This window comes from Lycium ferocissimum, chromosome 3 (genome assembly GCF_029784015.1).
Source record: "Lycium ferocissimum isolate CSIRO_LF1 chromosome 3, AGI_CSIRO_Lferr_CH_V1, whole genome shotgun sequence".
NCBI lineage: Eukaryota > Viridiplantae > Streptophyta > Magnoliopsida > Solanales > Solanaceae > Lycium > Lycium ferocissimum.
In genome coordinates, this window is record NC_081344.1 from 10,066,913 (window position 1) to 10,078,572 (window position 11,660).

General features: G+C 35.3%; 2 protein-coding genes across 27 annotated transcripts in view; both read left to right on the plus strand.

Annotated features, from left to right (window-relative positions):
• Nucleotides 1–7,143, plus strand: part of LOC132049661 (uncharacterized) — a 57,979-nt gene extending 50,836 nt beyond the window's left edge. For 2 of the 25 annotated variants that reach the window (XM_059440539.1, XM_059440534.1), the window contains exons 2-10: nt 721–863; nt 964–1,103; nt 1,439–1,532; nt 2,039–2,172; nt 2,683–2,850; nt 2,932–3,522; nt 3,797–4,409; nt 6,400–6,447; nt 6,532–7,143. In XM_059440539.1, coding sequence (XP_059296522.1) covers nt 3,921–4,409; nt 6,400–6,447; nt 6,532–6,897 — 903 coding nt within the window. In that variant the 5' untranslated portion in view covers nt 721–863; nt 964–1,103; nt 1,439–1,532; ... (2 more) ...; nt 2,932–3,522; nt 3,797–3,920 and the 3' untranslated portion in view covers nt 6,898–7,143. The other 23 variants (XM_059440543.1, XM_059440541.1, XM_059440535.1 and 20 more) reach the window with 23 other exon arrangements.
• A 557-nt stretch (nt 7,144–7,700) lies between these two features.
• LOC132049664 (probable glycosyltransferase At5g03795) lies at nt 7,701–11,246 on the plus strand. 2 transcript variants are annotated; one of them, XM_059440560.1, is made up of 4 exons: nt 7,701–8,170; nt 8,894–9,236; nt 9,741–10,094; nt 11,048–11,246. In XM_059440560.1, exons 1-4 carry the CDS (start codon nt 7,818–7,820, stop codon nt 11,066–11,068), a joined length of 1,071 nt encoding a protein of 356 aa, XP_059296543.1. In that variant the 5' UTR covers nt 7,701–7,817; the 3' UTR covers nt 11,069–11,246. The 2 variants fall into 2 exon arrangements, with proteins under 2 accessions (XP_059296543.1, XP_059296542.1); XM_059440559.1 differs by lacking the exon at nt 11,048–11,246 and having other exon boundaries at nt 9,741–10,747.
• Nucleotides 11,247–11,660: the final 414 nt, after the last annotated feature.

Consider the following 11,660-nt stretch of genomic DNA (forward strand, 5'->3'; position numbering starts at 1 on the left):
CAAGTTGCTCATTTGCCCAAGTGAAACTATTTTCTATATTCCTTTATGTGGTTTCTTTTGATAAAATATACCTTTTTCTACGATTTAATGTAAACAAAAATCAGTTAACTCATTTTAAAGTATTTTTGTTAAATAATGAATGTGTAATTCAACCAACATGTACCTTGTCCTTCTTTTGTGATACTTCAACTGCATATGTAAATTTATGTAGTGTGCTAGACTTTTCATTTGGATATTTCACTTGAAACCTATTTTTTCTTCTTGGTTTTCTTCTTTCCTTTTGAGTAAGGAAATAGCTTTGTTTGTAAAGCCATTTTATGCACAAGCTGTGACCATATAGGAACTAAGTAATTGGACACGTAAGATCTATGAGAATTGATTTGTTAGGTCTCATTCTCTTCAACTGGTGCACTACAATGACTTGAATGCATTGCTCTAAAGTTTCGCATTTTCTTTTGCAGATCAATTGATTTAGAATGTAAGCTGTTAGGAAGAGCTTACATTAGTTTCTGACATGCACTTCTTCCTTTTTTTCTTTTGCCAGAGCATCACTCCATATAATTCACTGTTTAACATTGATGATATGAGTGTTTGCTGCAGTCTCACAATTACATTTAAACTCCACCTACTTTCCCCATTTCTTTTGTTGTATTAATGTCTGAGACTTCCCGAGGCAGATTCAAGATTTAGATTTGATGAGTTCAACTTTTATCTATTCAGGTACTTTGGTGAAGATACTAAAGGATATGCATGTGCTGTGCCGTTGAATTCTGTTCATGGGATGAAGCTCAGATATTCTCAATGATGGTGGTAAACTAAAATTGAGATGCAGCTATGCGGTAACTGTGGCACAAAGACAACATGTATGTGCAGTATCAGCTGCAGCTTGCTATCTTGCCAGCTTAGTCTTAAACTAGCGTGGAAGTACGCTTAAAAACAATTTCATCGATTTAAACTTTTCAGCTCCTTTAACAGGAAAGCTATTTAGCAGTCCCCCTTGGGGAGGACCTGGGACTTGAATGGAATTGTTGACCAGTTTGAGGGGGCACTCATCCATTTGGTTGAAGGATTTTCTATTCTGCTAATTGGACCAAGATTTCCGTGTAAGCTTCTTCCACATTGTTAGTATCCTAAATCCCATGGTTTGCTTTGTTTTTATTGCTTACATTACCTCTGCTAAGTTAGTCCCTAAACGACCCAATGATTCAAAACGTTTGTTGCTGTGACATATCAAGTCAAAGCATATGGTCAGTAATCACGTTGGGAAAATTTTCATTTATACTTGGTAGAGGAATGCTACAACAAGACTCCTTTTCTCATGGCACTATTTCACTGTTTAGCAGGCTTGGTTATGTTCCATGGAGGAACCGCCATGTTTGTTTAATATACAAGCATTACTTTGGCAGCCTCTCCTGAGAAAACTTGGAATCTTTGGCAGGTTGACTAATTTGAAGTGCACTGTGCTCTGAATTTTGTTGAAGGACAAAATCTTCGGCTATAGACTCATTACTGGACTCTTTCATGATTATTTGGTAAAGACTACAGAATCTCCCAAGATTTTGCTCACTTGCCCAAGTGAAACTATTTTTCTATATACACTCTTTTGATAAAGTATATGATTTAATGAAAATAGAAAAACAACTACGTCATATTTAAGTATTTTTTCTAAATAAATAATGAATCATGAATAGCTCAACGAACAAGTGCCATGTCCTTCTCTTATGATACTTCAACTGCTTGTTGCAAATTTATGTAGTGTTCTAGACTTTCTATTTGGATTTTCCACTTGAAACCTATTTCTTCTTGTTGCTTTTCTTCTTTCCGTTTAGGTAACTTAGTTTGCATTGTCCTCTTAATTGGAAATAGCTTGTCCTTAAACTATTTCATGCACAAGCTGTGACCATATAGTAACTAAGATCTATGAGAATTGATTTGTTCAGAGTCAGCTCTAAGGTCTCCCCTCTCTTCAAGTGGTTCACCACAATGTCTTGAATGCATTGTCAAAGGTTGCTCTAAAGTTTGGCTTTTTCTATTGCAGATCAAATTTTACTAGAACTGCAAAACATAACTATCCGCATTCAAGCCTCGGCCATTGGGTACTGAACAACCTTTCTTGGAAACAAATAGCAAGGTCTACATACAAGAAACATCAAAATACTAAAAGCATATAGGGTATTTTACTTATTTTAATGCTCAGATAAACTTTAGTTGCATTTTAAAAGTTATAATTGAGTTTCGGCATTTGGACCTGAGAAACTATTTGTTTTTTTAAGTTATCATGTCAGTGATTTCTTATGATATGGTCATCCCTGTTTCCTAAGAGTCTTCTAGGTTCCCCTATTCTGATCCTCTTATTACATCACTCAACTATTGTTGTTAAGATTTCAGTTTTGAAAGATAACCAGTTTAATTAATTGCAAGGAGATTTAGAATGTACGCTGTTAGCAAGATCGGTTTCTGTCATTTGTGCTTCACTCCATATAAATTCTTTTTGTTTTCTCCAGAGCTGCAGTCCATATAATTTACTGTTTTACATTGATGATAGGAGTTTTTATTGCATTCTCATGATTCCATTTAAACTCCACCTAGTTTACCCACTTTGGTTGTATTAATATCTGGTGCCTCCTCTCTCCTAACCTGTACAAAAGAAGAATAAACTCAGTATATATCATATCTGCTCAGGTACTGTGGTGAAGATAATAAAGGGTATCCACGGACGGTGCCATTGAATTTTGTTCATGAGCTATTCATGAGATGAAGCTAGGAGGTTGCTGTGATACAAAGACAAATGTTGTCCACTGCTAGCTTCATCTTGCTTTCATGCCAGCCAATACTTAAAATTGTGTGGAAGTATGCAGTATGCCAAGAACAATTTCGTTGATTTTACTTTTCAGCTCCTTTTGCTTATGAAAATGTTGTACTGTTTAACAGGGATGCGTTTCTAGCAGTCTTCCTTGGATAGGAAAGTGAAGTATTTGATCAGCATGACATTGTCTAATCATGATTGTAAAAATGTGACCCTCTGGCATGTGAATGGGACATATTCTATGGTACAAAGGTGCCATCATTATCGACTGATTGGTGAAACAGAAGAGGTAATTAAGCCATTTCACATTCTCGGGCTCTCAACGGACCATTGGTGACAGAGTTACCGTACCTATGTTGGTGGGAGGTACCAGGTACCTAGTGGAGTAATCGAGATGCGCAAGCTGACACAAACACTACCGTTATAAATAATAATTAAAAAAAAAAAAAAAAAAAAACTAAGCAATTTCACAGAAGCTGCTTACTTGATACTTTTAGATGCAAGACATATTCATTTTGGACCGAAATGTGTCTTCTATTGATAGTAGAGCCATCTCAATTTTCTGTTGACGGTCTTTAACAATATTTATTTTACCTATTTAATTTTCTGGGGACAGATTGGAACATTTTGCACAGTGGTGCTTTTGGAGACTGTGATTGCTCAAAGCTGGAAAATTCAAGGCAAGTTAGTTTTTGTCCATAGAAAGATTGCAAATGGTGGGTTTCGATTTTTTTTCTGCAATGATTTTTCTTTCCCCTAAATGCTGCTTTTAATTCATCCTATTTACCTTTGTCTCTTTTACTGTTCTTGGTAAATTGAAAATTCTCAACGAACAATTCCAAGTCTCATATGTTGTAGAAATCCACAGAAGTTTCTTAATACGCTCATAAAAGTTAATCTTATGTCTCTGCAATGCTGGTTTTCTTTTCATGCTTTAGACAGTAGAACTTTATGAATTATGACACACTTCTCCGTACTTATGCTTCACAGGATAATTTCTCTGTTCATTAAAACTTTCGCAATTGAAGGACTTCAACAAAGAAAGTTACAAAAGACTGTTGTGTCTTGGGTCTTGGCTGTTGTGTCTTGGCTCTCAAAATGTCCTTAGCAATACATGCTCATCTTTCTAGGTCTTATTCTTCCTAGTGATACGGACATGGCTTCACTCGAGTTCGGGACTGTGAAGAGCCGTGTAAAGTTCTACGGGAATTTAACTAATAACCAAAAGAAGAAGATCAGAAAAAAGCCCAAAGAAGAAGCTCAAGTTTTTGCCAACGTTAATAGATTGTCTAGCGCTGATGCTGCAACAGCCAGTGGGAAAGAACACGTGGCTCCTACGAGAGGAAGCGGTTCTAGAAGGAGGAAGACATTGGAGCCTGTTGACCTAAAGTGCAAATTGGTTGATTTTGGGAATGCGTGTTGGACATACAAACAGTTCACGGATAATATTCAGACGAGGCAGTATAGGTGCCCTGAAGTTATCGTTGGGTCTAAATATCCAACCTCAGCAGATCTTTGGTCCTTTGCTTGCATTTGCTTTGAGCTTGCGACTGGTGATGCGTTGTTTGATCCTCACAGTGGTGACAACTTCGACAGAGATGAGGTCTGGTATTTTAACTGCACTACTCCTCCACAGTTATACTATGTGTTTTCATTTTTATGCCTGTTGGTATGTTTCAAAGGGACTGTTTTGTCCTGATACTTGGTCATTTTATATTTGAATTACAGTAAGCGCATTGATATGAAGTTAAATTTGCATAGGATGGCTGCAGCTAAATTTCATTTAACCCTTTTTGAAGTTTCTTGTGAAAAAAAAAACTTTTTTTGATAAGGAAGGATGTACTAGCAGTCTAGTCTAGAGATACTTCTTTGCATGTAGTTCATCTGATTATTTTTAAAAGATATGGCAGATTAACTATCTTATGGCTAAAAATGGGTTAAAAACTGTTCAGCTACTTTAGCTTACAGGCACTACCCATACAGATTTGCTTAATCCTTCTTGTTGAAGATAATTTGCTATGGACTTACATATTCACTTTTATGTGTCTTTTTGAGTTGGATAAGCTATATAGCAGTTCTGTGAGCTTTACTGAGCTGCTCACTTATATTAATTTTTTCACGTGATTCTATCACAAAAGCAGCGTAAGTGCGTAACTCAATATGATCTATGGCAGTTTGGGCTTTACGTGTTTGACTAACATTGCATTAGGTGTTTGCACAAGCCAGTAATTATTTGTATGAACAAGGTGGTCCAATATGCATTTGATGCGTTTTCTAGGTTTTTTTTTTTTTTTTTTTTTTAAGGTTTGTGATGTTCTGTTGACTTTTGCTCTTCTATTACCAAATATATGATCACTTTTATGCATCTAGTCAGGTCAACTCAGCAGTTCAAGTAATAAAAGCTGACGTGAAAATTAATATGCTTTAAGAAAATCTGATGGTGGTTCTATTATTATTGGAACAAGATAAATCTTTGTTCTGATAGCTGCATTAGTGGAGGTAAGGGTGAGGGAAGATATGTTGGGATCAACAGTTAGCATAGAGTCATCTGTTTGTCTGTGCTTTACAATACTTCTTGGAGCCTTGTCAAAAGTGATTTAAATATCTAGAGTTCTAGCGATCATCTGGTGATCTTATTGCATCGCTTGTCGTTTTTCTGGAATTCAGTATATAGTAGAACAACCAGTTTCTTTTTCTCTGCACAAATCCACATCAATCTCAAATTACTTTGACAATTTAATCTTTTGGATATTCAATTTTTGGGTAACAAATTGATAAAATAAGAGCAAAATATAGAGAAGTTATGTCTTTGCTATTTGTTTGAATGATTACATATAATATCTCATTTATGTAAAGGTACGTACTATCATGAGCAATATGTCAAAGTTCTGCTTTTACTTTTTTCTGCACTGCTTTGAGTAGCTCTTGTCTATTGACTTGTCTTATCTATTTTTATTAAAAATGTGGATAATCATCATTTTTGTTCCATCTCTCTCTTTCATTGTCTTTAAGTGGACGTTTATTTGAAATGTAGCAAATGAATACAGAGAAGCTTGATAATATTGGATTCATATTTTCATCAATGTTTAGAAAATTCAATAAATATTGAGGGCTATTGGTGTCTTCTTCACTCATATGAGAAAAGGGATAGAAGAGACTAGAGAGAAGTTAATGCACATGTTGTGGTTTTCATATTTTGTGATATTAAAAAATGCTTAAAGTTGTCAAAGAGGAAACGCGAGTTCAACAAACAGACTCTGTTATCTCTTAATTCTGCCTGAATTTATTGTTTTAAAGGGGTAACCAAGTTATCTCTTAACTCGCTCAACAAATAGAGTATGTTATCTCTTAATGGACTGTTTCTTCAAATTGCAATACTTGGGATCAAAATAAGAACTTGACCAGTTGCTGAGATGACCTTTATTTGGTCCAACTCATAACTCATCTCCTTTTTATGATGAATTTCTAGTTTCTTAATCCAGGATATATGCTCTGTACGGTTCTTTTCGGTTGTTGTCGTTTGCCAAGAATTGTTATTGTGATTTACTACTTAAATTAACATATACTTACTGAAAGCTTTCTTGGGTTGGCAGGATCACCTAGCACTAATGATGGAACTTCTAGGAACAATGCCCCGGAAAGTAAGAGAAAGTACCTTTAACCACTTCAAACTTCTTACACTTGTATGCGTCAGCCATTTTATGAACACGTTCTGTCCTTTCCAGATCTCCTTAGGTGGCCGTTATTCACGTGAGTTCTTCAATAGACACGGTGACTTGAGGCACATCAAAAGGTTACGCTTTTGGCCCTTAGATAATGTCCTTGTAGAGAAATACGAATTCAGCGAGCAAGATGCAAAGGACATGGCTGATTTCCTCATCCCAATACTTGATTTTGACCCGGAGAAACGGCCAAATGCAGCTCAATGCCTTCTTCATCCGTGGATCAATGCAGGTCCCAACAGTTTGGAACCTCGCGTGCGTCATGCACAGTCTAAAGCCGCTGATACTGTAAACTCTGAGCAAATGAAGAGAGACAAGGAAAAGAAAGAGGCTATGGAGGTTGGAATGGGGAATATGGCTATTAACTAGGACTATAAAATTGTCAAAGTTCTTAGTCAAATTGTGATATTTCCAAAAGGAGCTTTAACCAATTCATCTCACTAAGAAATCTCTGCCTATATAGTAGTATAGCACTGGTATACTCTTATGTTGTGTCATAAGTCATTAAGCCATGTACAGTTCGAGGCATTATGGCACCATATATTACCTGAAACTCTTGGCAAGTTCGTGTAAATTCCATTACTTCTTTAATATATGATTATTGTGCTTTTAAAATTTCAGTCCACTTCAGTTGCATTTACTTGCTTCCAATAAGCACTTTTAATATGGGTAAAATGTTGTTTGACCCACTATTGTTGTATGGGTTTTTTTAAATATGAGCGGGTCTTAAATTGAGAAATAAGTTTATTTAAAAAAAAAAAAAAATTGAATGGAAAATAGTCAGAGCAATGAGCATGCGGATTTCTTCCATTTGGTAAATTGGTGCAAAGGTTTATATATGCGTCTGTCAAAAAGAATAGTTACATTTGCATAAAAAAATTGCAATGCGGTGACATATTAGGAATAACATGAAACAAAGACGCATGGCAGGAGACGTACGTCATGGTTCGTTTGAGTCCCCCATAACATGGCCGTTTTCTTGGCTTTCACTTTACCCACAAAAGTCAAAATCCCACCGTTTTAAAATGATTGTCTTAATTTGAGTTTGACATGAAGTTTAAGAAATAAATGAAATTGTGTGATTCAAAATAAGTCTTATATATTTACATGACTATAAATAAATTGTTTGTAAATATAAAAATGTGTCAAATTTTTTGGGACAAATTAAGAAGCGACGGAGTGAGTAATACAGTGATCTCTTCACAAACGACACACACACAAATGCTGCGACATTTCTGCAAAAGGGATAAGTTATGAGTCCAATTAACAAATGAGACTCAAAAAAGAAAATGGACAGTACTTCAGATTCTTCTTCTTCTAGTAGTAGTAGAGTTGTGTGGTTAATTGCAGTTCCCTTGATTTTAGTGTCTCTGTATTTTGGTCTACAAAGTTCAACAAGCTCTACTTTGGTCCTTTCTTTTGGAAAATTTTCTTCGGCAACAAATTATGATTCTTCCAAGAATATTAATCCACCAATTGGGGAATTAGAAAAGATGTTGATGAGCAGTTTAGAGAGAGTTGAAGCTGGTCTTGTAAGAGTGAGAGCTGATATAAAAGAAGCACAGAGTAAAAATCAAACATTTGATGATCCTGAGTATGTCCCTACTGGTCAAATTTACGGGAACCCCACTGCCTTTCACAGGTGTAATTAGTAGTACTACTAGCTTTTAAAGTATTTTCCTAAAATATATTCCTTATTATTTAGCAGCTTCAACTTTTGGAGATTTGAACTTTTGCCTATAGAATTGAACTTGAGAAAAGATTCTTGAACTTTTGCCTACAGAATTGAATTGGTGCAAAGGTTCTTGAACTTATGACAATGGAATAAAGATTCTTGAACTTTTGATTATGGAATTGAACTGGAGCAAAAATAGTCTCTTATCTTTAGGATAGGTTCAAAGTAGTCCTTTAAATATAATCCTGAATAGTTTGGTCCTTTAAGTTTACCAAATCATATATTTAACAATCTTGGCCCTTAGATTTCGAGGAACGGGGAAAGAAAAAGATTTAACAAGACATAAGGATATCCCGTGTAGTCTCTAAAACTGCACGACAAAATTGCACTAAACACTAGAAATAGACAAAAGATATCGGACGTTACACCTCAGAAATATGCACCAAACATCAGAAATAGATAGAAAATAACAGAAACTACTAAACTACATCTCCGAATGTGAAGTTCCCTTAAAAAAAATCATTGCTTCCGTTAAACTAACCGCCAGAGTTCGTTAAATATTTGACCTGGACTAAAAATGCTCACTTTTAGCAACTTAAAGAACCAAAACTGTGCAAAAATATATCAAAGGGACTACTTTAAACAACTTTTTACTATGGAGTTTAAGGATTCTTTATTTGGGAACTGCAGGAGCTACTTGGAAATGGAAAAACATTTTAAGATATACGTATACGAGGAAGGTGATCCCCCTGTATTTCACTATAGTGCTAGTCAAGGAATCCTGGGAATTGAAGGAATTCTGATTCATCAGATTGAGATTAGCAAGTTCCGTACTAATGATCCTGAAATAGCCCATGTTTACTTTCTCCCGTTCAGTGTCTTATCAATAGTGAGCTATGTTTATGTTGTCGATTCTCGGGAATGGGGTCCTATGCGGAATACGACAGATTACATTGATGGTATCTCAAGAAAATATCCTTATTGGAATAGAAGCCTTGGATCTGATCACTTCATGTTTGCTTGCCATGATTGGGTAAGAAACACAGATTTTTCCATTAACTATTTTTATCTGACTAGAGGCAAAGTCAGAATTTAAACTTGATGAGTTTAGTCTTTAAGTTCTTACCATTGAATACGTTTCACATTGCATTTTTGAAATACGTTTCAAAATTTAAATGCTAGTTGAAATATTCGTAATTGTTTAGCACACACACACACACACACATATATATATATATATATATATATATATATATATATATATATATATATATATATATATATATATATATATATATATATATATATATATATATATATATATATGCGTCTGTCAAAAAGAAACTAAAAGGATAGTTAATGAATAGCATAAAAGCAAGAAAGAGAGCGGTTCCCCATTCGCCGAGATTGATAATCAAGCAATGGCCTAACAATCATGACTCATGGTGACTAGTTATGCAGAATTTCATGATTTTAGGTTGCTTTCATTGATGTTTATGGGAGAGTTCTTCTTATGTAATTGCCATATATTTTGCAGGCTCCTAAAATTTCCTTTGTTGTTCCTTACTTATATAAAAACTCGATACGAGTTCTATGCAATGCAAATACCTCTGAAAGATTCGACCCTATCAAGGATGTATCCTTGCCAGAAATCTATCTCCCTCATGTTACAATGAATGGCTTAATTGGAGGGCCGTCTCCATCCCATCGCTCTGTTTTAGTTTTCTACGCGGGAGGAATCCATGGCTACATAAGGCAAGTGCTAATGGAGCAGTGGGGAAAGAACGACGATCCGGACGTGCAAATCCACGAGTACCTTCGTCCAAAGAACGTGTCGTACTATGGCATGATTAGAAAGAGCAAGTACTGTATTTGCCTGAGTGGTTATGAAGTGGCTAGCCCGAGAATGGTTGAGGCACTCTACATGGGTTGTGTTCCGGTACTCTTGAAGGATCATTATGTGGCTCCGTTTAGCGATGTTTTGAATTGGAAAAGTTTTGCCGTCGAAATGAATTCAAGTGATATATCTAATCTGAAGAAAATCTTGATGTCAATACCTCAGAAAGAGTACATCAGAATGCAGAAGAGAGGCCTTCAAGTTAGGAGGCATTTTGAGGTAAATTTTCCTCCTAGGAGATATGATGTTTTTCATATGATTCTTCACTCCATTTGACTTAGAAGGCTCAACATTCATATCCATGACATCAACGACGGATGACTGCTTCACGGGAAGTATACGGTATTATTGGCTATGATGCTCGGATCCTAAAAAAATGCTGGCACACTCAGTGTCAGATCCTCCAAATGAGAAGGCATATTTTTGAAGTATTCAAGCAACATAACTGTTTGGTTAACGAAAATCTTTGCATAACTCCGCAGTTATGAGTTCTAGGATTTCTGTGAAGTAGGAAAAGTTAAGCTACACATATATAGTTCATTATTTGCAGCTACCTTAATTCAGGTGCAAATAATTTTCTGCTTCTGTATGCAACTTCATCCATTTGATGTACTAACACTCCTTTTTATTACACTTACAATATATGATTTGTGATTTTAGCCCCAAAAAAATGTACTATAACTATCAAAATTGCGGATCAAACTTCTTCACTTTCTGTTAGAGAAAAATCACACGAGATCATCTCCTCGTTACTAAGTCAAGAGAAAGTGTACTAATTATTGTTCAATTTGCCTACTGGAATGTTCATATTTTATTCTTTCTTTCTAACAATAATAAAAATAACGGCACGAGGATCACAAGCATAAAACAAGGAGCGCAACGGGCACTTTAAGTTAAAATTGTGTGGGAAAAAGCTTAGGTCAAATTATCCAATACATAATTATCAGTTTGTCAACAATAGAAAATAGGGACTCCTTAACTTTTGAACGTTGAGTTTACAACAACAATAGCCGAACGTTGAGTTTGAAATTATAATTTTACGCTACGCTTATTGGCTCACGGTAAATTTCCGTATCCGATGCGTCTTGATTTAATTTAGTCAATCCACCATGGCTCTCAACAATGTTAAAACCAAAGGCCACAACCTAGTAGTTTGTAAATTAATGGATTTAATTTATGTACTTTGCACGCTTTAAAAATGGTTATACCGTACTATTTTATTCATTTAAAAGTCAACTAGATATATTTAAGTTATTACATTGTCGGAATTTTCACTAAGGTACGTGATTCAAAATATAAAGAAGAAAACAAATAAAGAAATCAAAGAAAACCAACATCTACTAAATAAAAAATTGACTTTGTATATGAAGTGTAGCTTTTGACAAATCCCCTTGCGGCCATCCCCTAGCTCTGCCCCCGGTTGTGCAGGTTACTGATCAATATTTTCATATCACCGTTAAATACTTATTAAAGTAAGATTCAACACATCAACTGCATATTATCGACTTCAGTATGCGTAATTAGTTATTTATAAAGTTACTTTCAGCAGCACTTAATGTT

What these genes read in the sequence shown, in the direction of transcription:
- LOC132049664 (XM_059440559.1), top strand. Translation starts at nt 7,818, where the DNA reads ATGGACAGTACTTCAGATTCTTCTTCTTCTAGTAGTAGTAGAGTTGTG. An exon ending in AACCCCACTGCCTTTCACAG is followed by an intron (nt 8,171 to 8,893) that starts GTGTAATTAGTA and finishes TGGGAACTGCAG; the next exon opens with GAGCTACTTGGAAATGGAAA. An exon ending in TGTTTGCTTGCCATGATTGG is followed by an intron (nt 9,237 to 9,740) that starts GTAAGAAACACA and finishes TATATTTTGCAG; the next exon opens with GCTCCTAAAATTTCCTTTGT.